The sequence below is a fragment of the Anopheles nili genome, chromosome 2, assembly GCF_943737925.1.
Source record: "Anopheles nili chromosome 2, idAnoNiliSN_F5_01, whole genome shotgun sequence".
Lineage (NCBI taxonomy): Eukaryota > Metazoa > Arthropoda > Insecta > Diptera > Culicidae > Anopheles > Anopheles nili.
This window is the reverse complement of record NC_071291.1, coordinates 37,039,321-37,065,000: the sequence shown is the minus strand read 5'-3', so window position 1 is coordinate 37,065,000 and position 25,680 is coordinate 37,039,321. Positions and strand designations below refer to the sequence as shown.

At 43.3% G+C, this 25,680-nt stretch overlaps 4 protein-coding genes across 4 annotated transcripts in view; 3 read left to right on the top strand and 1 right to left on the bottom strand.

The window, feature by feature from the left end:
- LOC128722440 (uncharacterized) overlaps positions 1–8,348 on the top strand; it is a 13,082-nt gene extending 4,734 nt beyond the window's left edge. Inside the window, exons 7-10 of the mRNA XM_053816107.1 lie at positions 2,092–2,595; positions 4,371–4,583; positions 5,611–6,068; positions 8,239–8,348. Coding sequence (XP_053672082.1) covers positions 2,092–2,595; positions 4,371–4,583; positions 5,611–6,068; positions 8,239–8,272 — 1,209 coding nt within the window. The 3' untranslated portion in view covers positions 8,273–8,348. The remainder of the gene's footprint in view (positions 1–2,091; positions 2,596–4,370; positions 4,584–5,610; positions 6,069–8,238) is intronic.
- Positions 8,349–17,469: 9,121 nt separating this feature from the next.
- LOC128730890 (pseudouridine-5'-phosphate glycosidase) lies at positions 17,470–23,332 on the bottom strand. The gene is made up of 7 exons (XM_053823976.1): positions 23,235–23,332; positions 20,259–20,361; positions 19,998–20,154; positions 18,780–19,142; positions 18,221–18,557; positions 18,023–18,156; positions 17,470–17,818 (listed from the first exon to the last, which is right to left on the bottom strand). Exons 2-7 carry the CDS (start codon positions 20,336–20,338, stop codon positions 17,483–17,485), a joined length of 1,407 nt encoding a protein of 468 aa, XP_053679951.1. The 5' UTR covers positions 20,339–20,361; positions 23,235–23,332; the 3' UTR covers positions 17,470–17,482.
- Positions 21,031–23,229, top strand: LOC128730889 (EF-hand domain-containing protein 1-like). The gene is made up of 3 exons (XM_053823975.1): positions 21,031–21,779; positions 21,860–22,044; positions 22,124–23,229. The coding sequence occupies exons 1-3, from the start codon at positions 21,031–21,033 to the stop codon at positions 23,227–23,229; spliced, it is 2,040 nt and encodes a 679-aa protein (XP_053679950.1).
- Positions 23,333–23,781: 449 nt separating the features above from the next.
- LOC128720857 (uncharacterized) lies at positions 23,782–25,536 on the top strand. The gene is made up of 4 exons (XM_053814556.1): positions 23,782–23,958; positions 24,052–25,131; positions 25,210–25,412; positions 25,473–25,536. Exons 1-4 carry the CDS (start codon positions 23,782–23,784, stop codon positions 25,534–25,536), a joined length of 1,524 nt encoding a protein of 507 aa, XP_053670531.1.
- Positions 25,537–25,680: the final 144 nt, after the last annotated feature.

Sequence of the window (25,680 nt, the reverse complement as noted above, 5' to 3'; positions counted from 1 at the left end):
TCATTACAACGTCCAACAGCAGTTTATTAGAAGCTAGACAAATATTTAATTATTTTAAAGAAAATAAAATATTCAAAAATTTAAAAAAAGGCTAGTTAAATGAAAAGATTGAAGCATATATCTAATTTAAAAAAAAAAACTATAAAATACAAAGCTTAGCAAATATACTTGGGAGCATAGTTTACTTTAGACTTAAAACAGATTTTCCAGTAGATTCATCTGATATTTTTGATCAAATAATGAAATGCCAGTGAGTAACAGATGTTGTAGTAGGTGAATGAGTGGTGGGTGGTCTTAATATCACACACCTAAACATAAAAATAACATGCATGAAAGAAAACCAATAAGCCGTATTTAACCAGTGATGCATAACATATCTACAATAAATCAATCGGAAATCGAATCAATTCTTCTCAATCATGATATATATGATAGAAAAAACAAAACCTGTAAATCCGCCTCAATCACAAATCAGAGAGTAATAACATTATCATTTTAAATAATTCGGTATATCCATCTGCGACAAGGCATATGAACGCTAAGCGAATGTTTGGAATTGGATTATTAATCTGTAAATCAAACAAGAAAGCCAAATAACTAGCGCATGTTTAAACATTCACCTAGACAAATCATATTTTTATAGGAAGCAGTGCGCTATGGTGTACTGCATATCGTTTACATTTAATTATTTGCCACTTAATGCACATGAACTTTGCCAAAGGCGCACATGTGACCTACCGCTCGCTATTCCATAGCAATACATCGAGTGTGCAAAAAAAAAGGGAAAAGAAAACCATGTACTAAAAAGGCGTGCAAAACATGCTCCGATTTTCTATTTGAGCGACAGTCCATTTAATGGAGCAGTTGCTTTGTCGATGCGGTTGCATCGGATCGTTTTCGTTTGTAGCTACGGTTAGCAAAAAGTAGCACCGACCAGACTCTGAATACCGTAATGGAATTGGGAAGCTCATTTTGAGGCGTTATTTTAGGTTTTGCTAATCGTATGTTCCAATACAGTCTCAAATTGAACAAACGATGTACGTGCCGGTGCGCTCTTCCTACACGGCCCGGTGTTTGTTGACCCACCATCGACAGGAGCGTCCACTCCGCTGGTCTTCCTCGAAATGAGCCTATTTCCGGTTCAAACAGGAGGCAAATGAAGGGGGCAGAGTTGATGCTGTACGTTTATGCTCGACCAACCAACCGATCGTTTGCTGAACGAACATGGGATCGCCTTTGTGGTCGATTGAAAATGCAAGCTCACCGCCACCCATCCGTGGTACCTTGGTTCATCGTATGCGGTGTTAAAATGCGAACCGGAAGGATGTGATGAAACGGATTTACGGAAACCGAGCTTAATCCTATGCTTGTTACACCATCTATGTGATTACGATTGTGTGTAAACAAGGCAGATTGGACAGGTTGTGATTGAAAAACCCATTTTATCGAATTAAGGAAGCTTTTTTTCCTGTGGTTGCCAGCCGCATGCACATTTAACATGCATTCAATCAGACATAATCCGATCCAAAAGATGTTATTTTTGATTCCTTTAATAGTCGGTCAGAATAGTACCATAGCACAGCGAAAAGCATAAAGCTTTCGTCTGTACGCCAGTAGGAACTTTAAAATCATCTTTGGGAAGCATATCGCGTATTACATTCCTGAAGAATTTACAGCTTAAACATTTAAATTTTGAAATTATCATTTAAAACTCTTTACCGTAAGATAATTTGTTCTGTGTAAAAACAAACTAAAATATCAAAAAAATCACAAACTATCTGTTTTAAATTCCAATACTATAAAGATTGCGCATATACAATTGTTGCTGTACATCTCACATCTTTTTTAAACGTTCAAATATACATTTATCGGATAATATAATCGCGTTGAAAGGTCTTCATAAAAAATATTCGTTCTTGTGGATGAAGGGAAAAGTGTAATTAGCGCGAATATATAGTTTACGTACAACCCATTTCCCGAAAACCATCGTCGGGAAATATCATTTGTAACTTTTTTGCTGCTCATCTTATTTTAGTCACATAACCAATTGAACCCAATCCATCACTTGAAAATTACATTTTGTTCGAACAGGACTTTGCACTCAACTCCAACCGCACCTACCCAACGTCCTGCTGCACGTCAGACATAACGGAGCAGATCAGCATAGGTCGACGTCCGCTCGCCTCCGCCATCGTGTTCCGGGGTGAGGATCCATCGGCGGCCGTCGCCGCTGCCACCGAGCTTGCCGCGAGCACGATCAAGGACACGCTGCTGATGAGCCGAAACTTCAGCGAGCTCAGCGACTCCTGGAGCCTAATAACGGCCCCCAGCAACGGGGGCAGCAGTTCGGGCGGTACCGGTAGCATCGACAGCACGGTACCGTTCCAGCAGGTCGTCGAAAGCCTAAGTGCCACCAGTGGTATTAGCAGTAGTGATAGCAGCAGCTACAGCAGCAGCAGCAGCAGCAGCAGCAGTACCTTCAGCGAAAGCAGCTCCGGAAGCTCGTCCACGGGTTCGGTCGCTCCCAGCGCCGTCACCGGTGGCGAATCGGAGGAATTCAAAACGATCGTCACGTGCAGGGCGGTGTATCCGCAGGTAGGTGCTAATTAGCTCGTGAATTGATTAAAACTGTTGTCCTCCAACTGGAACGCGCTCAACGCGGCTGTACGCAGTGGTTGGCAAATGGGAACCCATAACGAATGTCCACCGTAGAGCCGGAAAAAGCCAATCCACCGGTTCGACGATTGATGGAATCGGCCATAATCGAACGCCAGCTGTGATTTGTCACGCTCTACTCTTGCGACCCGGCTATCAGCTACGGCTAGTGCAGGCCAGCAAAAACGTTGCAGAAACGAAACAATCGCGAACATAAAAAATAGCAATAAGCTGCAACAAATGGTAACGTAACGTAAAAAGCCAGAACGGAAAGAGGGTCCAATGGCGGCAAATATCGAAGGATGCTGAAACACAAACAATGCTTTTTCCGTGGCGAGTGGAAATCACGGTTCGATGAGATTCGTGCCCCACCAGCAGGGATTCAGAAGGAAGCGCAGCCAGCGGGAACGTCAGATGCAATTTATTGCATTTCCCGGGTGGTGCTGTTTTGGTTTGGATCGTGCCGAAGGCCAAAAAAAAACTGGCCCCGTTGATTCGATCTACCCGAGACAACCCATGACGGATGGTTGTTTCCGACGGCCATGGAACCGTACAGTTTTGCTGCACTTCAGATTCCGCTCCGGTCAGCTGCATGGGCTGCAATATGGCTGCCACGGCTGCAGTCGATTTATTTTGTATGCGGCTGTGAGTGTGCGTCTGTGTGTGTGCATTTGTGCCTTCTAGAGCTTTTGTTCGTGATCACTTTGCCAGTGGTGTTTGCTTTTAATTAAACCCCGTTTCGCAAGCACTGCAGGCGTTTTCCCGTTACAGTCAGAAAGTGACCAGAAGTAGCGTTCATCACATGAACCATAAAGTTTCCGGAAGTGCGCCCTGGCTCATTGCTGCGTGCAATCGATAATGCATGGCCCCTGGCGTGAGTGTCTCCGCAAACGTTGTTATAAAATACTGGGCACGTGTGCACGTGCGATTCAAATTTCGCTTAAGCATGGGGACAGACGCCTGCCAACGCTCGCAAAAATCGTTCCCAGCGGGTAAGGCTCTCTCGTGGGAGAGGATTACTTTTGCCTTGCAATGCTATAGCACCACTGTTTTTACATGGATGCAAGCAAAGCCCACATGAACGCACAGAACGCCGTAGCACGCAGTACGGTGAGACCGGAAATGCACGCTGCAGCGCATCTACCCAGAAGAGCATTTTCATTGTGAACGAAATAGTAAAAAAAAAGACGACCAGCTAACGGATGCCGGTTTTACACGGGTGTCTTCCGAAGCACCGGCGGGATAATAAATAATACTTTTTAGCACGGGGAAACATATCGCTTATTGTTCGAGTTGCTATATATTTTTTACAATCAATAAAGCTCTTCTTTATGAATTGGCTGCTCCAGAGAGGGGATCAATATTTCATTCGCGCGCTGTAACGCGTTAACACATCCGAGCTGCATGGAATTACGTGCGATCGTCCCAGTTAATCCACTTTTCGTGTCACGCTTCGTTAGCAGCTATTCTTGGCACTGACGGATCATTCAGCAAGGATAGACCATTCTTTTACAGCGTATGGAATGTGTGCAGCTTGAATGCAAAATTTTGCTTCTAAATAGCACCGATATTGGAATATTTTTAACACTATGTACAATAAAACATAGAACAAAGCCTGCATCGAAATTTATAACATTAAACAACCGCTAACTCCAAACGTAACCCTTCTTTGCTAATCATACCTTCGCACTCCGAATTTTTCATCCCCTTCGTAGGGCTGCGCGGACCGGATCGTATCCTGGCTACGCCACACGGCAGACATACTGTTCGTGCTTGGTTATTGCGTGATAGCGTTCCTGAAGCTGTGCTTTCTAGGCATTCTGCGCTACGAGATCAAGGAGATGATCCAGAAGATCAAGCTGCTGCAAACGGAAATGGCCGGCGCGATACTGAACGGTGTCGAATGCGACCAGCAGCAGGTTCAACAGGTAAGATCCTTAATGGCGCATGACTAACAAAATTAAATTAAACAAAAAAGCAACCGGTGCTCAATTAACACCTTAGCTTTGTAGTTGCATCTAAGACGCACTGCAAAATAAAACGTCGAAAGTACATCTTTGTGACCGAATTATATCCATTGCATAGAATACATGATACAATAAGCTCATCGTATACATATTACTTTACTTGCGCTGCATTATTATCGAGATATGGGTTTAGTTTTATATCAAAAAACAATCCAAAACAACAAAATATCATAATTAGTGACTGATCGATTGGAAATGACTACTCCGCAAGAGGGACATATTCAACTAGTAATCGAATTTATATCAAGTCATGACATGCTTTGATAATAACCTGTCGGTTTATTTTTCAATATTTCATATATTTCACTACAAATAATATACGGTTTATCTTGCGACAAGAAGGAAACAAAATTGTGCTTCCTTCCCATCTCGAGTTTATTGCTGAATCGATAATTTTGTCACGCAAAATGTACTCATGAAAAACTACCACTAACCCACCCAAAGTATGGGCACAACCCGAAACAAGGGTTGATTCTAACGCAGCATAACTGATTGGTTTTTCCACCATTTGTTTTCACCCCCACCGTGCAAACGGTGTTATCTTCCGCACGCGCATCAACTCGCGTTCCTTCGTTCGTCCACGGGATGCGCAACACCACTTGCACGCACGAACGCCCGCACGCACGCACGAATTAAAACCAAAAAAAAAACTACAAAAACCGCCCACGTCAACAAACGCCACCTCCTACTAACGCTGCACACACTAAAACCGACGCAAACCGATGTCTGCATTTGCTGCACACGATGCTGCGGAACATCGTGTCCGATGGCGTGTACACCAACAAAACCCCCCTTTTGAACAACGCACGCCCTTCTCTTCACTGACCGCAACCGATTCGCGCACCACCGAACCGCCGCGCCATCTACCGGGTTGCTTGAAAAACAAATCCTACCTCCACTGGGCTTTGGGTGTACCGGGGTTCTACAGTTTACCTTGTTGCAGCAAGTAACGAGCACGTCGGTCAACGGGGGCATCCACGCGGAACCGAAGGTGGGCAACCGGGATCGCGAGCGAACGCGCGTTGGATCGGCCGAAAGCGAGCGGGAGTCACTGCTGACGCAAGAAAACACCCCCAAACAGCTGCTCAAGCACAAGCAGCTCTACACGTGCATCAACGAGCAACAGCAGCAACAGCAGCAACAGCAGCAACAGCAGCACATCTGCGGTGCTGGCCAGTCCAGCCTGGGACCGAGTGGACCGAGTGGTGGTGGGCCTACGGGTGGCCCCGGTGGCTGTGAGTCGGACACAAACTCCAACTGCGCTCTGCTGGTGGAGGACAGCAACGCCCTGTCGCTGCTGTCTGCGACGACCGGCGCGCCCAAGACAATAAACGGTAATAACAACTATGAGCTGTGCGAGTTCGACGCCAAGGTGCCCACGTACAGGTAAGCGGTAGTACTTGCTTTGCACTAGCGGTAGTCCTTCCGGTTGCCGCCCTCTATCAGTTCAGCTGCACCCAACCACACCACTGTCCTTCTGCCGATGTATTCGACGTAACAGTTGGCTGGAACGCGCGCGCGTCAAGCACGTCAAGTACACCCACTGTTCTCACCTGTCAAGCACACCTAACCACGGCGTCCTTAGAAACGAGTGCTCACGAGTGCCGTACTAACTCCCGGTAGCTAACCCTCGCATGATCTCAGTAGCCCCCACTGGGGAAAGGGTTTTCATTTTCACTTGCTGCTGAATCCCAAAGCGGGATGACCACCCGTGTAGCCACATTGCGTAGTGCGTACGTGAAGGCACCCTTCTTTAGGTGATCCTCTAGGATGCTTACTATCTCCCGTTCGCTGGAAAACAGGCAGCATAGGAGCTTTACGGAGTATTGGGAACCGCGTTACACGCGTTATGGCTGGTTTGACACTCACTTTGCACGCGTTTTTGCACATCATGGATTGCTTCGATCGATGGTTCAATGAGGCCAACTAACATGTCAAACATGCCTCACCGTGAAATAGCTCCAAAATGACATGGAAACACTAAATGTTTGCGGTTAGGTTCAACAAATATGATTGCGACCAACAAGCCCACACTGCGTTATAACACTTTCAATGCCTAACCTCACATGTAATCCACATTCCATTTTACACTTACGTATGCTAAAAAGGTCTTGTCTCCGGCTTACCGCAGATGGTATTAAATGGTCCAATTTCGGTGTTTTATACGATCCTTCTTGTTGATCTTTTCCTAAGAAGTTCACATATCGTCTTATGGTTTTTTATCTTGAGCAATTTGCTAACCCGAAATGGACTGCCAAATCATAATCGCGTTTTTTTTTTTTTCAAAAAAGGTGGTTTGCGAATAAAAACTCTACGTTTAAGCAAGTTTGTTCACAAATTGAGAAAAAAATGAGACTTAGCCATCACTCAGGTTCAGTGTTTCACCAAAAACACAAACTGATACTAACCATATACGATCTGGCTGGCTGGCCGCCAGAAAACACTGCCAAAGGCCCCCCCCCCCCCCCCCCCGCCATATGCCACCCACGTTTACCCTTTCGACTCTCGTGTCTCCGTTTTTGCTCTCTTTCTTTGAGATACAAATGCACGCGCTCGAACAAATTCGTCCAGCACCAGCCGGCCAGACAGGCCCAGCAGCGACTCTATCAGGAAGCGTGATCCCTAGTGTTGCGCTTACGACACACGCGTTGGGCTCGATCCTTGGGCAAGGGCCCGCTCAGGACGCTCGGAAGGCGTCACACGATCAAGCCCACCAACAGCACCAGCACCAGCCAACAGCCTGGCAGCAAGAGGTAGTAGCACCGGGCACCATTCCTACCAAGCGAAGGTAGTAGCGTATCGGGAAAGCGTTGCTTTGTGTTTTCTTTTTGTTTTCCTTTTGTTTCGTTTCGGTTTCCTTCAAATTATCGCTCAGTGCCAGGTTGTTTCCGTCGCCAGTTCCGCTGCTGCCAGTTCTGCTCGCTCGCGTATGTTTAAACTCAATTTCACTTAAGCCTACGATGTGCTGTATGCTAGGTGTACGAATCCGTACCCGATTATACACGCGCGCGCACTAACATCTTTCTCGATTAGTTACGCCTTTTTCTTTCTGCCGTGTTCAATGTGATTCGAATGCTCCGCACAAACATCCATCAGTTCGCCGTTCCGCAAACAGGATTTCCTAAGGGGACGAATGTTGCTTTCGCAGCCAGTGCGCCCAAGTAGTAGCCACTTGTAGTCGCTTTGAGGATAGATAGTGTAAGACCCACAAACGTTCGCTCGATGTGCTGCTCGCTCCGTGTAGAGAATGCAATAGTGCGCTTGCTGATAGAGCTATCGTCACAAGATCACCCGCAAAACGCTCTAGCCACATGGTTCACTCGCTTAGTTCCGCTTTGCCATTGTTGCGTGTTGTTTGCTGATTTGTTTCAATTACTTGTTGCCACACTACTAATAGGTTACCCGTTTGGGCGTAGTTTTAAAATAGTAGCACCTCGCGCAACCACACCAGAGTGTTGCTCAGTATGGTCTATATTGTATTATCACTCTCTCTCTCTCTCTCTCTCTCTCTCTCTCTCTCTCTCTTATTCTCTCCCTTTTCCCCGAACGCCGGAAGACTTCTGAATGCACCGACGGTGACTAAAATCTGACTACGGTATTACCTGGAGCAGCTGTTCGGCGATCGGTGGCGCAAATCGCGCCCCAACGCCAACCACCCAGGACAGCAGCCCACAACAAGCGGATCGCTCGATGAAACCGGTGGCCTCCCGGTTCGGCCGGGAAGTGGCGGATCGCGGATCGTCACCACCAGCACCACCACGACCACGCTCAGTGGCACGGCAGCGGCCACGTCGGGTTCGTCGGTAAGCGGACCCGGTCCGGGTGGTGGTGCCACACCCGCCAGTGGTTCATCGTCCTCGATCAAGTGCACCGTCGTGCATCGGCTGCACAGCATCGCCACGGGTGGCACCGGTACGCGATCGACCGATCTCGAAGGATCCGGTACTGGTGCTGGTACGAAAAAGCGTCCGCAACGGTCACGGATTACGTACGATCGGGAGCAGGGCGTACGGTTTTACCGTGGCACGGAAACGACCGATAGCAACGATTGTGATTGTGAGGACATTTAGGTGAGACGCCGAGCCGACGTTTAGGGTATGATAGCGCATCGGATTTGCGGCGTGAAAGGACGAAATCACGCTCGAGAAAGTTTGAAAGCGTGTGCGAAACAGCGGCGTGCTTGAGAGAGAAAGACATCGAAAAACCAAAAACCGCGGCATACTGGCAAACGCCCACGCCGTAAGTAGCTAAGCCATGATATGTAGGATGTGTGTATCCCTTTTCAAGCCAGTCAGTCCGCTGGTGCCCAGGAAAACAAACAACCGCAGCCTTCTCATTAACGGTGAGAGTGAGTACGAGAGTGTGATGGGGGCGTGTGTGTTTCGGAGAAAAGAAAAAAAAACGTACGTTCCTTTGTGATCATCTCCGTGCTGCGGAACAGGCTGAACATGAATGCATAAGCTTCTCAGCGAAACATACCAAACGACGTGTGGAACGCACGAGTCAGATCCTGGCGCAAGGTAGACGCACCGGTTAGCTTCTTTTCGTTATCGTAATACAAAATCAAAATGTTTGCCGTGTAGAGGTAAGACAAATTAATTCATTTGAAGAGAATTTCCCTTCACCGTTCGCGTCGTAGTAGCAGTTGTAGTGGGAGTTGATCGTTTACTAGGACACACCTGTCGTCGTAACGTCCCGAAGGGTCTGTGAGCGAACGATGGAGATGATGCGAGGTAGCAAGCGTTGCATCCATATCTACTCCTTATCAGCGGTGGCGAGATGGGGAGTTAGGGCTCTCTCAATACCATGGTAGAGTCGGTTCAAAGGAGCCGTAGGCGTTTCAACACTTCCCGGTTTCTAGCGGTCCCAAGTGTAGTGTAAACCCATTCTAAAGGTGTAGGAAAGTAGATGAAAAACGTTAGGCAAATGAAAACCGATCACCTGGCAGGCCACCCAAGCGGGATGGGAGCGAGACGAATTCAAGCGCTTTTTCATGCACTTCCACCTTAGATTGGCAAGGATAGGCTGCAGGGAAACGTATGCTAAAAACTATCCTAACCCCTTAGAAACCACAAACTACAGGCTGCTACTGAGCAAACCACAGAAACAGTGCCTAGACACTCGAAATTTTTGCTCACTTATTCCATTGTGCACTTATTACATTTTTAATTTCCTCCGTTCGCCTCATACTTTAAACGTTAGTCATGGTTTTGTTTTTATTTTTAAGATTTTTTAAACAACATCCGCCTTCTTATGCATTTTTTAATTAAAGAGCGATAAACTGTCCAGCGAAGGGAACCATTAAGAACAGTCGGGCCGCAAAATTATACAAAGCAACGATGAAAAGGAGCAACAACAACAGCAAAAAAACACAACCACTCTGGAATGCGAAAATAATTCAGACCACACCGCCGTCCGAATTTTGGAATTAAAATAACGCACAGGGGCAGAAATTCATGGGGAAACGTTAGGATGCTTCTATTTTTTTTTTTCGTTGTTGCTTACTTTACTTTGCGGGAAACGGCGTGACGGGGCGAGGACGGACCGCGAAAGTGATCCTTCGCTTCATTCTGTTCGCACGTCCTTCCACGCGAACGGTCTACAGATTGCAACGGTATAATTCCCTGCTAGCCCGGAAGGTGCACGGACAAACAAAACGAAGCAAACTGGACCACAAAAAAACGCATTAGCTTTGGTTTCGTAGGAGGCACGAGAAGTAAAAAAAAACAGAAGAGACCACCATCTAGGACTAGGATGCCTCTTGCCATGCATGCTGCAGCGTGCGAAGTGACAGAGTGGTACCGCAATAAGAGTGCGGTTGCTCGGAATCGTAATGGAAAAGGATAATGAAAAGTTGGCCCGAAACGCTCAACATTGCCGGCGAAACGAGGAGTGCTGGATGCAGAAAAGGATAATTGTTCATTGAGCCCTTTATCATATAATTAGGCGGCACTTGCCAGGCCCTCCAGATGCGCAACCATCGCACGGATCGCATGCACGTACCGGGGTGGCATTTGTGGCCAGCCATTCTGCTCCCTTGGGTCAACGGTAATGCTGTGGTGCAGCATCGGTAACCTAATTATATGATACACGATGAAGCGATTGTGTTTTTGCTGCATAACTGCATCCGGCCGATTCTCGTCTTGTCCGAAATCGGTTCCAACAAAAGTAACGTAGATAGCTACAACGGTATAGATAAAACAGAACGATGAATGGAACGGGATTGCATTTGTGGCCGTCGTGGAGCACCGAATGATTCCAGCCCCACGGTAACGATATGAGCGATCGTTGATTCGTGGGGATCACTTTGCTTCAAGTAACTCTAGAACTAAGCTGTAGGTTAATTACTGAAACCGTTCTGTGCGAAGAATGTTCTGCACGCTAAACACGGTGATAACATGCGCTTTAATTATCGCGATAAGGTCAACTACGCCACATAATACGCTGGCTGATATATTAATCAGTAAATTCCTAATACATAAGATTCAACTATATACGCCGAGCGTTAGAACCTATCCGTTCGATCACACGTAGTATCCTAAATTCAGTTTGCTTCATTTGTAATTCTGATTTACATACACTTGATCGAGCTTGATCGAGGTTAGGTTACATTTAAGATTCCAACGTATGCTACTCAAACCGAGGGAAGACAATAATGAAGTCAACAAAAATCTCTAGCACCCAAGATATAATTATGAAGTTATGCGTTGCGATTGATTCCGGCTGGCTAAGCATTGCATTTCACATTTCGTTTTGTTATCAACAAACATTTAGCGACAGTTTTAAAAGCACACTTAGATTATATAGATGTGATTTAAATAATCAACAACGTCTAATTCACAACAACCCTTTTAAAAAAAATCAACTATCTTTAGCATTTGATATATTTTTCAGTTATTTAAATGCTTTACGGAGCGGTTGAATACTATGGTAATTTAACACATGAAGAAAATGTGTGACCCACTTCTTTCCAAAGATATCAGTTGCATGTTTCGAATATCGGAAATGAAAAAAAAAATTTTTTTGTTTTGAATGATATCGGCAACAAGCATTCTATGTCGGAAATTAAATGTTCTTTAACGTGCTAAATATCGCTAGATATTTGAACTCATGCACCATTTTATAGTCACTTCCATTCCTTCTCATCAAATTCGACTACTATGCTCTGATTGTAATCCATAACAATAGTTTCTTTTATTCGATTTAACTAGATGTAAACGCCAGACACGCAAAAAAAAAGTATCATACGTGAAGGCTTGTATTCATCCTTACTGTTCTTGCCCAATACCACGGAATACAAATGTAAAAACGAACTAACAACAAAGCGTTACTGTTATAAATACAAACGCTTTAACCCGGACCTAACAAAACAGATTTCTCATTAAAAATCGGATCTAGGTATGAAACGTGCTATCTGCATCGATTGAATTGAATGATAAGAGCTTTGCTAGAAATCATTAATATACATCTACTACTAATAGTCGTAATGGACTTTCTGTTTCTGGACTTCTTCGCACTAAGGATTGATAAATATATTTGTGCTATCATCGTCGTTCGATAACACTCGTATAATTAAGCTATAATGTCACAAGTTGGCATTGTGTACACATATAAAAGCATGTGAAATAAAACATTCGCATTACACAAATAGGAACTTATATAGTGAAATCATATGAGAAGGAAACGAGTAGAGTATAGTTACGTTAACGATGTGAAGTTGCCAACCGTTTGCTGGTCGGTCAATTGCTTTTCCATAGTCATTCTAAAGCCTGACTCGTTTATACTTAAAAAAATAAAATGCCAATTAATTTATTCTTTAGAAATTCACATTTAATATGGCATACTCTATAGAAAGTGAAAAAAATGACCTTTACTTGTGTATTTTAGGCAACATAAAATTCGTAGCGTTCGCTTCATTAGCAGGCAAACTGTTGGCAACTCACACCGGTTAAACGTGACGCTGTTGCTTCAATGGAATGTTGGAGTGAACATGAAAAAAGACAAACATAAAATTGCTTTGGAAGATTGCTTTAAACAAATGTACATAATTTTGAAAGAATTAATCTGAACAAAACAAAAATCAAAACAGTAAGAACAAACAAACCCGATACAATAAACACATTTGTAGTACACGGCGCGACATCGGCGTACGGATGGGAAAGGAAATATATTACAATAAGAGATCGAATGTAAGGAACACAAGGCTGCAGCATAGCAGCGCACCCGCGTGTAGAAAAGCTCTGCGAGGTTAGTCTATCGTTTTATCTATTGAACACGACCTCTCCCCCATTTTCAGCGCTATGTGACTATGTGGGAGCCCCTGCTGTGCTGGTGCATGGTGGAAACGAACAACAACAAAAAAAAGGTTTCTCCTTTCGGCAAACAATCTTTACCCCTATTACCAATGGCAATGCTTTTCAATTTCAAAACACTTGTCCCTTCCGTTGCCTGTACCCGTTTGCCTGGATTGCCCCGGCATGTCATTTGCACACACTTTTTTCCGAGTATAAAAAATGCTGATCAAACCATAAAAAAAAAGTCTTGCTGGTTGGAAGCGGGTGCCGTGCAACCGGAATCCTGCCTGTAAAGTGTGTCAAAATATGGGACCCATTCGCGCCATTCCCACCCGAAAATTTACGAATTTACCCGGCAAAGCTCACACGCATACTGGCGCCCAGGATTGCGGCACTTTCTTGTTTGGCTGGGGTCTGCGCAATTTCAACCCACTGCGACCATCCGGTGGGTAACCGTAACGAAGTGTCAGCATTTTGCAAAAGCAAAAAAAGGCATTATGTTTTTCTTTTTAAGAAAAGTTAAAGGCCCCCAAAGACCAGAGCGGAAAACCCAACACTAGAAATATTGACAATGTGCCTTAAGATGTATTTTCAGCTTTTTGTTATCATTTTTTTGTACCAAGAAAGCGCGTTAAAACTCTTGACCATGCGAGAAGAAGGGGTATATTTTTGATATACATACAAGTAAAAAAAAAACAGAGAATTGCCGGAACCACTAATATCCCCACGGGATGCAAGGCTGGATGCATGCTTTTGTGGAATGTGTGTTTGTATGGGAATGTGTGTGTGTGTTTGTGTGTAAGTGTTTAAAATGAATGAAGTTAGAGAAAGTTAAACCCTATGCTTAAGCGTGAAAAGCGAACGAAAAGTTGATACGTGTACATAGTCTGCATTTTGCTAGAGTAAATAGCGCAACAAAAAAAGTCCGCTGTGGCTCACGTCAAGCACCGGAAAAATGTACCACGAAATTCTCAGCGAGCGGTCAGCATTGACCGTTCAATAGCGAGTGCAAGTGCATTAAAAGCACTCTTAGGTAAGCAACACTCACTCACTAGAAGTAGCCGCAGCTCGCACATTCGCAAATGCGACGAACGTACGTTTCGACTGCTTTTCGCTACAGTTAGAACAAACCCATTCCTATCGTTTCCTAGCACGCACGCTGTACCTACCAGCTGAATTTTGCTTTACCGCTCTCGCCTCCAATCTCCGATCGCTGATTGCTTCAAATGCGGCCACGAACGGGAAAGGGAAATTTCCCAGCATTTGCAGAGGAAAAGGCATTAATAGCATTAGTACCAGCAGGATGAGGGGATTCAACAATACATGGTGTATAACCTACAGGCTTCCACGAGCGAAACCCACGAAGGAGACGGCATACGACGGCGTGTAAATATTAGTCTAGAGAAGATATTCTGTAAATACGCAACTAGCACCGTAGGCCTAAGGAATCATACAAACAAACAAACAAATAAATCCCATCAAACAAGCGTCATATCCCTGTCCTCCAGGGGGAGAGCAAGGTCCTTAGGGAGACTACGAAACGGTACCAACTCTAAGGTGGAAGTGCAGACACCATTCGGTGGTACAAAGCAAAGCGTATCTCCGTGGGCAAACCACAGCAAACACACAGTCGCCAGGGTGATCGGAAGCGTAAGGAATGCGATGGTTGCGGAACATAAAAACTCCCCGGAAGAGGGAGCACTATATTATAGGGCATATCCTCGTGACGATATGTACCACCTAGTAAAACCTACATTGGAGCTTTTTGACCGAAATCCGAAACACTCACACGCTCATTCTGATACTTAGATAGAAGCTTTAATAATTTGTTGATTCGATCATTAAGATATTCCAGATGGCACATGAGAGCTACAATTAATTACTAACTGCAACGCAGAGGGGTCGATATGAACAAAGTTTTCCCATTATCTTTGTTCTCCATAGGGTGAGATAGAATGATGGACCGCACGAAATGGAGGCGAAACGATAAATGATGAAACCAATTTAAAAATAAGTATAAGCAGAACATATAACTAGACAATGATAGAGAAGATTCTACAAAATTCCTTGAATGATAGATCACTTACTACTCAAGAGTCTATAATGAACTGTTATCTCGTTTCTCTGTAAATTATATATTTGCCTAAAGTACGTGTACGCATGATACGTTAAGATAAGGCACTATCGCAAGTGCTCGTACAGAAACCTTGCAGTGTCGGAATTCTCGCGCTACTACTAAACGTTCCCAATTGACAGTAGATGGTATAGCGAAACACAAAAACAGTCTACAAAATCAGGATACATTCAGGAGCATCCTCGAAGCATAAACGGAATAAAAATAGCAAGATAATATTGCCGGACTAGGTGTGCGGGATTGGTGAGTTGATAAAAAAGTGACATTATGCCAACAAAACCGAAACAAAAAATGTGCAAATAATTACGATCAATCGATGAAAAACGGTGTTTCCCCTCTATCTTCACTCGGACCATGGTAAAAACATTATCGTTAAATCGCATAACGAACGGCTAATCGACACGAAATCCGCGAATCGTAAAGGAAAAAGATAAAACATGTTTTAAAATCCACCCATTCAGCATGCGCTCCCCTTGGCCAACACCACAGAACCCTACGAACGGTAGAAGGGGTGTGAAATAAAATCAAAATGAACAGCGAATTAAATACATTATTACTCGGTTCATTAGCGCTCTTTTAGCGTGGCATCAATTGGTATGGGACGTTATCTTTGAGATTGGATTTTAGTACACACCGGACGCACCACAGGATGCGACTGTGGATGTGCGGTAGATAAACATTCTGTAAATTGAAAATTTAATTTAATGCTTCACTTGACAGACAACGCCTGGTGGACGGCAAAAAAGCCAGTCCAGCATCAATCTACCAAACAAAGCACAGCGTGATCGCTTACTTCCCATCGCCGTGGGAATGATAAACGAAACATAACACGCATCCACACACGAACGGTAAATCAGCAGATATGCTCAATAATTGGAAAATTGATTAATGTTATTTATTTTTATGTCGCGATATGAGAAAATTTGCAATCCGCTTCCAACATGTCCTTTGTTAGCAATTTGACCGTTAAAGATATTTTGTTGAAATAAATTGTAAGGTAAACAGAAAAAAAACGATGCAAATCCCTTAAAATTATTAACCACACCCGACTGAAATAGAAAAGCGAACATCATCTGTAGCATACATGTTTCTAAAACAAAACGTTCAATGTTTACGACCAAATCAAAATAAATAAAATAAAGTAAAAACAACAAAACCAGCGTAATTGTGGGATAAATAAACAGTTATTGGTTAATATGTTACAATGTAAATCGAAGCATCACATAAGATATATATATATTATATATATATATATATATATATATATATATATATATATATATATATATGTATATATATATATATATATATATATATATATATATATAAATTATATATACATATATATATATATATATGTATATATATATATATATATATATATATATATATATATATATATATATATATATATATATATATATATATACATATATCTATAAATTATATATATATATATATATATATATATATATATATATATATATATATATATAAATTATATATATATATATATATATATATATATATATATATATATATATATATATATATATATAAATTATATATATATATATATATATATATATATATATATATATATATATATATATATAAATTATATATATATATATATATATATATATATATATATATATATATATATATATATATATATATTTATATATATATATATATATATATATATATATATATATATATATATATATATATATATATATATATATATATATATATATATATATATATAATTTATATATATATATATATATATATATATATATATATATATATATATATATATATATATATATATATATATATATATATATATATATATATATATATATATATATATAACTTGTGCGCGGGTGTATCAGGAGACGTACACCAATGTAGAAAAAAGAAAAATTTAAAACAAGATAAAATAAAAAAACCGCTAGCTACTGCTCGTTCATTCAAAGATATAAACATATATATAAATATATATAAACAAATATTAAGAACTTTAATTAAACCAACAAGAGGATACAGAATTCCTTACGATAAACTGACACCTGTTGTAATTATTGTAAACCTTGCATAAACCCCCTAACTATAAGTGAACGCTCGAAACGAAAGTCTACAGTCGGGGATCGTAAAAACGCATGAAGGAAATTAAAAAAAACTCGCATGTAGCCAAAATAGAGATAGCGATGATTAGAGAGATATCGATAGGAATGATAAACAAACAAAAAATCTCAAAAGTTTAAAAGAGAAATAGAAAAGCGTGAAAGCGGAGCATAGCGAAGCATAGAAAAAAAAAGAACTAATTAAATCTGTTATCTTTAAACCGATGTGTTGTACATAACCTAAGTAATGCAATGAAAACAAACGTAACAAAGAGATAAAAGAAAAATTCCGAAAGAAAAGCGATAATGAGAAACGACCAGAAGGGATGCAAGAGAACAATAGGACAAAAATAAATCAACAGATGGAACGAACAATTTAAAATAAAGACGATTGAAATATTTAATTAAAAAGAAAATGATGTATAGTCTTTTCAAGTATCCGAAAAATGACGTACCGTAATAAATATTTATATAAATTTGTACCATATAACACAATAATTCTATCATATCACGTACCTTTAAGTCTTCCTCTAAGACGCTGACACAAATGTCGATGGCCGATCCACCGATGACGAGCTTAAATAGAGAAAACAAAAAAAACAGTTGATACTAATAATTTTGTTGAAAAAAATATGTAAATTAAATCTTGACTTTAGGAACTAATTGATAATTCTTTCTTATAACGCTTATTGATGTATTCAGCATGAGCTTCTTACAGGGTGTACAATTAGAACACTTTTTTTACTTTATTAATATAAAAAAATAAATGACTTAACTAACCGGAGCTCCAATTCCGTTCTCTCTAGAACCAGCCTTGGTTGCCGTTTGAAGCGGAGACGCACCATTTTCAATGCGATCGAGTTCCATCGCAATCTCAGCAGCAACACGAGCGTTATTTTTAACCAAAGCCATGTCTGTCATTTAGAAAAATGCACAAATTACTAGAAAATACTGTACAAACGGTACGGTACGACTCACTTGCATCAAGGCTTTTCCCATACGTCATTTGCGAAACAGCCGAGAGTATAAACGGCGTCACTTCTTTACCGTGGATTTGTTTCCGCTGCGCTTCACGCAATGCCTCCTCAATCACCATATCCATCTGGGTGCTATCCATGGCGTATTGCTCCGGTATCGGCACGCCAATCAGAATTCCTGACCCGAGACCGAGTTTCAAATTTATGTTCAGCACCTTGGCAGCCTCGGTTGCGTTGGCGAAGTTGTAGGTGGCCTTTGAACCGCTGGTGCGTGTATAGAATGCAGGAAACTCGTTACTTTCGCTCCTGTAGGTGGTAACACACACGCCCTGCGTTTCCTAGAATGTGCGAAGGATGGTTGAAGGATTTCATGAAATCCATGACGCTTGAATGATTTTAAGTTGAATTATTTCAATGGCTTGGATGATTTAATATTCAGCTCTATTTGCAGTTTCCAACAGACCGCTAGTTTAAGGGACACCTGAACCAACCCCGAATCTTCGGGAATGTGAAGGGTTTCCGCGTATTGAAACGCAGGAAGCCTTAACCATCCCACTCACCAGATATTCCAACGTTCTAGGTATATCCAATATTGACTTCACACCGCTCGATACGACCGCCACCGGGCACCGGCCCAATTCGATCAGGTCCGCCGAAACATCCATTGTCCGTTCGCCTTCGCGATGCACCCCACCAATGCCGCCGGTGGCAAATATCCGTATTCCAACTGCAGAGGCCACAAGCAGTGTGCCGGCTACCGTGGTACCACCATTAAGGCCCATCGCAATCACGTACGCCATATCCCTGCGGGATGTTTTAAGCGTTTCGCCACTATCTCCCCGGGCCAGTAACCGCAGCTGGTCCGCATCAATGCCCACCTTGATGCGACCGCCCACAATCGCTATCGTCGCCGGAACAGCTCCCTGCGAACGGAGAAAATAAAGCATTTAATAAGGATATGACAAAAGCACCCACAACGCATGGACGTCGCCCCGCGAGGTAATGATGCATGGCTAGTTTCACTGCGAACACCAAAGGGAGAACGGCTTTAATGCAGCCGCCATTTTAATCCCCGTCCCCGTAAATGAAACTCGAAACATCCGGTTGTTTGAGCCACCATAGTGCAGGATGTCTTTTATTACTTTTTACGCTACAAAGCTCTTTCCGCAAGGGCATCGGGGTAATCGGGGCCATTGCAGCGCTTCTGCACCTGATGATGAAATTTGCTTTTAATTGAATTCTGCGGTTTTGGGGGCAAAGATGCCCCGGCTTCTACCTTCGCATTCTCTCTTCGTCCCTTTTACGGCGGCATAGCGAAAGTATCGAGAGTTTCGGGTTACTCGAATGCACCGATTTTAGCCGCGCCAGTGGCTGGGTTAGAATACAACGGAAACTACTACTACCGCAACTACTAGCTGGGAGTATGACCCATCCTTTTCCCACCCTTCAGGAACACAAAATTGCTTCCACGAAGGGCCACAAACGTGCTGTCGACCACCCGTAAACACTCTTGCACAGAACCGTGCAATGCGGTTGGTGAGGTTTGGTGAATTGTGGTTTTACCAGTACTTGAAATTCAGTTAGTAACCGAAATGTGCCAGTTCGCGGCCATCATATCGCATACTTTAGAGCTACACCCTGTCATCTACTGCATAGTCATTTACTACCCCTGTGTCTAAAAGTCTCTTTTAGCTTCTTTTCCAACGGGAATCGCACTACGACGTGCAGTTCAGCATGCATTTCCTTGCAACACCTACGTCACTAGGTTGGATACCCACCTGCTGTCGTATAATTTGCTCCATCTCCAGGGCCGTCTCGAGATTGTGAGGATACGGCATACCATGGGTAATGATGGTCGATTCCAATGCTACAACCGTTTGAGGTGCCTTGTTTAAAGCGGCTTGTACCTCCGGTGAGATGTCGATCAAGGATGCGCTGTTTTAGGTTAACCCGGAATACAGTAAATGGGAATAATTCGAAAGCAAAATATTATTATACACATGAGGATGAGTATACATATAGCTTTGTTTCTAGTGCACCTGATTCGTCGATTTATGATCCTGTTTGAACAGTACCCACGCGTGAAACGTGCCATCGCCATTGCTGGTAAACGAAACATTATGTTGCTTGATATGTGATAGCCTGGAAAGACAATGTATAATTAATGTAAAAATTCAAAAATCGATCATCTTAACAAACTATTACAATATCACAATCACAATTACATATTAAAAACAAAGTAGAGAATGAGTGAAGGAACTAATTTAAATAATCAACGAGCAAATATTAAGGCAATATTATACTATGGGCAGCTCAATTAGCTGTTTAAAAGCCTCAATGTCGTGCAGCAAATTAGACTCGTTGGATCAGATGATGATAAATACATGAGTTCATACTGATAAGTAAATACTGGCACTAAACTGGGAGGGGTTCTTGTTCCTCCTGAACCAGACCAAGATTGCCAAAGAGTTTTAGCGCTTGATAAGTAAGTAGGTACGTCCTGTTTCTTTTTTGTTTTAATGATTAATATTAAAATAAGTGAACATTCTGTCAGAAACTTTGCTATTTCCCTTCTGAAAAAGGCGCAACAAGTGGGATAATCTACGCATGCGCACTATTGTCGCTGTTGCAAGGCAACCTTTGATCGTAACGATGGTATCGTTTTCCATAGAAACAACGCCGATGGTTGTTGAATGGCAGAAAAAAGGATAACCAACCATTTACTCACAGTTGAAATTTTCTCTACAAGCGTTTCTATTTTTAATCCTCATTTTTTTTTCCGAAAATCGCTCCCACATCCGGTAACTAACGATGGAGGGCCTACCGAATCTACCGGGAAATGATTTTGCAAACCGGCTGCGCCAAAAACATCACATACCGCAAAGCTTCAAGTACATCAACGGCTATCCGGTTCCTTTTCGGCCCGAGTTTGGCCTAGGTGGAGAGCGTCTCAACGAGGACTCCATCCAGTTCTGTCCCGAACCTAGTGGCGGTGGAAACAGTACCGTGCTGTACGATCCAATCCTCACCTACGGCCGGGTGCGCCATTTACCCGTCAAGCCTTACCGGCCCCACTTCGTGCTGTACGATCAGAAAACCCTCAAATTCAATGCGTTTTTCCGGCAATCTGTCCCGGAATCGGCCTCCGAAACCTTCCGCATACGGTACGTGAATATTTTGTACTTTCTGGAGGACGACACGCTTACGGTGCTGGAACCGACGATTGAGAACTGCGGCTACCCGCAGGGCAGGTTAGTACGCCGAGGCAAGAAGCTTAAGGACGCCAACAAGGAGGAGTTTTACACCTGGAAGGATCTAAACATCGGCATCGACATTGAAATGCATGGCTACGTCTTTCACATCACCGATTGCGACGCCTATACGAAGGAGTACCTCCTAAGCAATGGCATTGAGCTCAATGAAGTCGAACTGCTGCCACCGGATCCGGCGATGAACGAACGCTCTATCAGTCAGCGACAGTCGTTCCGGCACAATAAGATGTTCCCCGTGCCGGATGATAAACTGCGAAAGTACCTCGAATACCAAGGGAAGGTACTGCAGTAAGTATTAGCCAAAATAACCGGCAATTATCTAACCAAGCACAATTACTTATGGCGATTTAAACGTGGGATATTTTCAGCTTCGATTGTGTGCTGGATGAGCGAGACCGAGAAGGAGGCGAGCTGATGACCTACAAACTTTTTTACTACCTCGAAGACGATACCGTTTCGATAAAGGAATTAAAAGAGAACCAGGAGGGACGAGACTATTTCCCGATGTTGCTCCGTAAGCAGAAGCTACCGAAAAACTGGAAAGAAAATCCTGGTGAATTTACAATTTTATTGTTTCCTTTAGCGTTCACTAACTAATGCTCTCTTGTATCCATTTTTTTTGCTGGTTTCAGTGACGCACCCGTCGATATTTTTAGAGAAAAGTGACGCCGAAGTGTCGGAATACTACTCGCCAAAGGATCTCGTCGTTGGCACGACCATCTTCGTGTATGGGCGTAAATTCTTACTGCTCGATTGTGACGGATTCACGCGATGCTACTACGAAAAGGCACTGAAGATTCTCCAGCCAGACCGTGTTCGTCTTGACAGCGTGTCCAAGTATACGCCTCGGTTGGAGCTTCCGAGCTATCTGGGTCTCGGTACGCCCGAGGATTCGCTGGCCTCCTACCATAGTCTAGTGCCGAAGAGTCCGAAAAAGGACGTCATCACATATCTGGTGAATGTGAACAAATGTCTGCGGTATGGATGCGTTCTGGATACGGCACATCCTGAGGACAAAATTCGCCGTTTTGTACTGAGTCTGTCGCTTGCCGACGGAACGATTGGCATCATGGAATCGTCGATTGATAATTCCGGTATTCGGGGTGGACGCTTTTTATCACCACGCAAGATTTGGCTACCCGGTTGCAACCCAGACATGCCAGAGTATTACACGGCCAAAGATTGCTATATCGGAGCCACTATCATGGTATTTGCACACCGCTTCAAAATTGTCAGCGCCGATCTGTACGTGTACCGGTACATGCAGGCACATCCTGAAATGTTCTCAACGCTTGCCATCGATAGCGTTCGTAGCTATCTGTTAGCCGAAGGGCACCTTAATGAAGACATCCAGCAGGCTACCGATGAGGAATACCGGAAGCTCGAACTCACCGCAGCTGCCAATGGCGAGCAGGATGAGGTGCAAAAACGGTTGACGGGATTTGAAATAGACGATCACAAATCTCCATCGCCAATTATTGGTGCATCGCCATGCCGTTCGCCGGTGGCACGTCAAAGTTTAGAACGTATTACAAACGAATCAATCGATCATCCGTGCCCACATCCGATCATACCCGACGAAGAGCTTCGGAAGGCATACCACACAAATGAGCCTGGTGATCTTGCTATTCAATCTTATCGGCTGCCATCCGATGGTCAATCTCCCTCACCGAGTACATCTCCCAAGCATGGCACAAGAAAAGGACCAAAAACTGTTCACTTTCAAGACGAGTGTTAGTGTACCTTAGATTTCGAAGAAAATAGGCAGCATGGATTTTCACGTCCCGCAGCAGGACACACAAGACGGGAAATTTGCACACACTCGACACGCACAACACCACTCATGTGAATCGCACTACCGGCGTTCATCAGCTGATTGCACCAGTTTCCCACTGTTTACGTTTTAATCCGGCGCAAAGCGTGTCATCCAGCTGTCAACTGGATCGCACAGGGTGATACCAAACGTACAGGGCTGTAGTCTTTATTTTTAAACACGAAGCCATGTGCTCGCTGCAACAAATCGACGTATTTGAGGCCATTTAGAATGAATAAATTGTTTGGAACGAAAAGTTTTTACGATTATTTAACACCTTGGTGTAACTGCAGCCCCAGTTGTACACAATTTAAATTGTACAGTCCCATACAGAAAAAATCGGGTACTTTTCCAAACGCCACGTTGTTACCATAGCAACGTGAGCATAGCCACAACAAACCGGCATCATTTACGCCAAAGTTTTTTTTTATTCAAAACACGACATAATCCATCGATTGATTGCTTACATTAGACGCGATGGATGCAGAATTAGCTAAGCTTAAACTTGTATCCAATGCGGTGGTGGGATTTGAATCTTCACGCAGCGACGATTCAACGGAACAACGCGCCACGAAAGATGTCGGTTTGGATCCCCGTCCTCCGTCAACCAGGAACGATGCCACAACAGAACCGAAGGAACGAAAAGAAACTGCCGCAAGTATCCTTGAATCAGAGATTTATATTTTAGCGAGAAAACTGGTTTACTTATTTTGCTTACCTTCATGATTCCCTTGACCGTTATTGTAGACTCAAACGATCAGTGCGCCTCGGAGCAAAAAATTTGCAACCTATGATGATTCTAAGCTGGTTTCATTCATAAGGAAAATACAGCCTGTTCTAGAGGAGGAACTTGCATATGGAATAACGCCAATATTCGATTACAACGACAATATGTTCGAGTCGTCCGAGCGGTACCAAGTAAGTCGTCATCAGGAACTCACCCTTAAAAGCCTCCACGTGGATCAAACGGGGGAAAGAAACGATAGTAAACCGTTCAGTGTTGGAGCTGCTACATGGCTGTCCATACTAACACGGGATGCACCGCTGCTAGTGCTCGCTTGCAGCCCAAATCACGAGGCATGGTGCGAACACTTCAGCTCCGTCGTAACTGTTTTCAGCCCAAAGCGATACAGCTTCGGGAACTCCGTGCAATGGGTAGAATTGTGCAGTAATCCGGTGAAGGCTTGCATCGAATCGCTCGAAACGAACCCGTACAATCGAGACATGTTTGCCGGTGGCACTGTGTCTGGGGACGTGTATATATGGCACTACGAGATGAATCTGAAAAACGAACGAAATTCTTTTGCGGAGCTGCATTCAGAAACAACAGACTGCGGAAAGGTGGTCGACATGGCATGGGCACGCTATAACGTCATGTCCAAATCGGACTACGCCCTGCTCACTGCACACAGCGAGGGAACTGTGATACTATGGCGGATCGGTAAAACGATCGTGAAGGATAAAATTTTTAAACTTAGCTTACCATCTGCCAGCAGTCGAGCCCTCATTTTGACACAAATATTGACCACTTCTAATACCGAATTCGTGGCGGGATGCGGCGATGGATCGTTGCTGCTCTGTTCGACAACGCAGCTGATTCCGCTAGGTGTGTCCGCTTCGGACCGCACGGCCACATCAGGGGCTAACGGCTCAGCTACTACCATTAGCTCCGGCAAAGCGAACTACTTCGCACCGGGCACAATCGAGTTGAAGAGCCATTCGTTTTCCGTTACTAGCCTGCAGAAGATTGAAAACCGTCGCCAGGAGCTGCTCATTAGTTGCGACCTTACGGGGGAAGTGTTTTTCCACGATATAACCGACAGCATCGTGAGTGTTAAGTTCTCCGTCGTGCAGGCGTTCGCATTCAGGTACACAAGTAATTTAATGCAATTACGATTCTTTCAGAATTCAACTCCAGCACTCATCATAAAGATGCCGCTTCCGTTCAAGACCCGTGTTGTATGCACAAGCGATACCGAGTACATCTTTTCGCCTACCAAAAACGGTCTCCTAGAGATGTACCGGATCGGAAGCGGGAAGGTGGACTCCGTAGAACCATCGTTACCGTTGAAGGGTACTCCAAACCTGATTAAAATGACTGCGAATGGGTAAAACGCAAAGAAAGCGAAACAAACTTTCAAAAAATAATTTGAACTCTCTATCTGCAGGAAATGGTTGATTACTGGTACGTACGACGGTACATTCATTGTATACTCCGTAGCAGTGGAGTAATTGCGATTAACCATCGTGCGTTCGATATCTTAGCTGCAATGAAAATGAGCAATGCACGGACCCCTCACGTACAAGATGAGCTTTTGAAGTGTTTTACTAAAAAAGGCTTACCAAAAATACAAAAACCAATAAGTTATTGATCTT

What these genes read in the sequence shown, in the direction of transcription:
- LOC128720857 (XM_053814556.1), top strand. Translation starts at nt 23,782, where the DNA reads ATGGATGCAGAATTAGCTAAGCTTAAACTTGTATCCAATGCGGTGGTG. An exon ending in AGGAACGAAAAGAAACTGCC is followed by an intron (nt 23,959 to 24,051) that starts GCAAGTATCCTT and finishes CCGTTATTGTAG; the next exon opens with ACTCAAACGATCAGTGCGCC. An exon ending in ATTAAAATGACTGCGAATGG is followed by an intron (nt 25,413 to 25,472) that starts GTAAAACGCAAA and finishes CTCTATCTGCAG; the next exon opens with GAAATGGTTGATTACTGGTA.
- LOC128730890 (XM_053823976.1), bottom strand. Translation starts at nt 20,338, where the DNA reads ATGTTTCGTTTACCAGCAATGGCGATGGCACGTTTCACGCGTGGGTAC. An exon ending in AGCAAATTATACGACAGCAG is followed by an intron (nt 19,143 to 19,997) that starts GTGGGTATCCAA and finishes CTCCGTTCGCAG; the next exon opens with GGAGCTGTTCCGGCGACGAT. An exon ending in AGAACGGAATTGGAGCTCCG is followed by an intron (nt 17,819 to 18,022) that starts GTTAGTTAAGTC and finishes TCTCTATTTAAG; the next exon opens with CTCGTCATCGGTGGATCGGC.
- LOC128730889 (XM_053823975.1), top strand. Translation starts at nt 21,031, where the DNA reads ATGGAGGGCCTACCGAATCTACCGGGAAATGATTTTGCAAACCGGCTG. An exon ending in TACCAAGGGAAGGTACTGCA is followed by an intron (nt 21,780 to 21,859) that starts GTAAGTATTAGC and finishes GGATATTTTCAG; the next exon opens with CTTCGATTGTGTGCTGGATG. An exon ending in AAACTGGAAAGAAAATCCTG is followed by an intron (nt 22,045 to 22,123) that starts GTGAATTTACAA and finishes TGCTGGTTTCAG; the next exon opens with TGACGCACCCGTCGATATTT.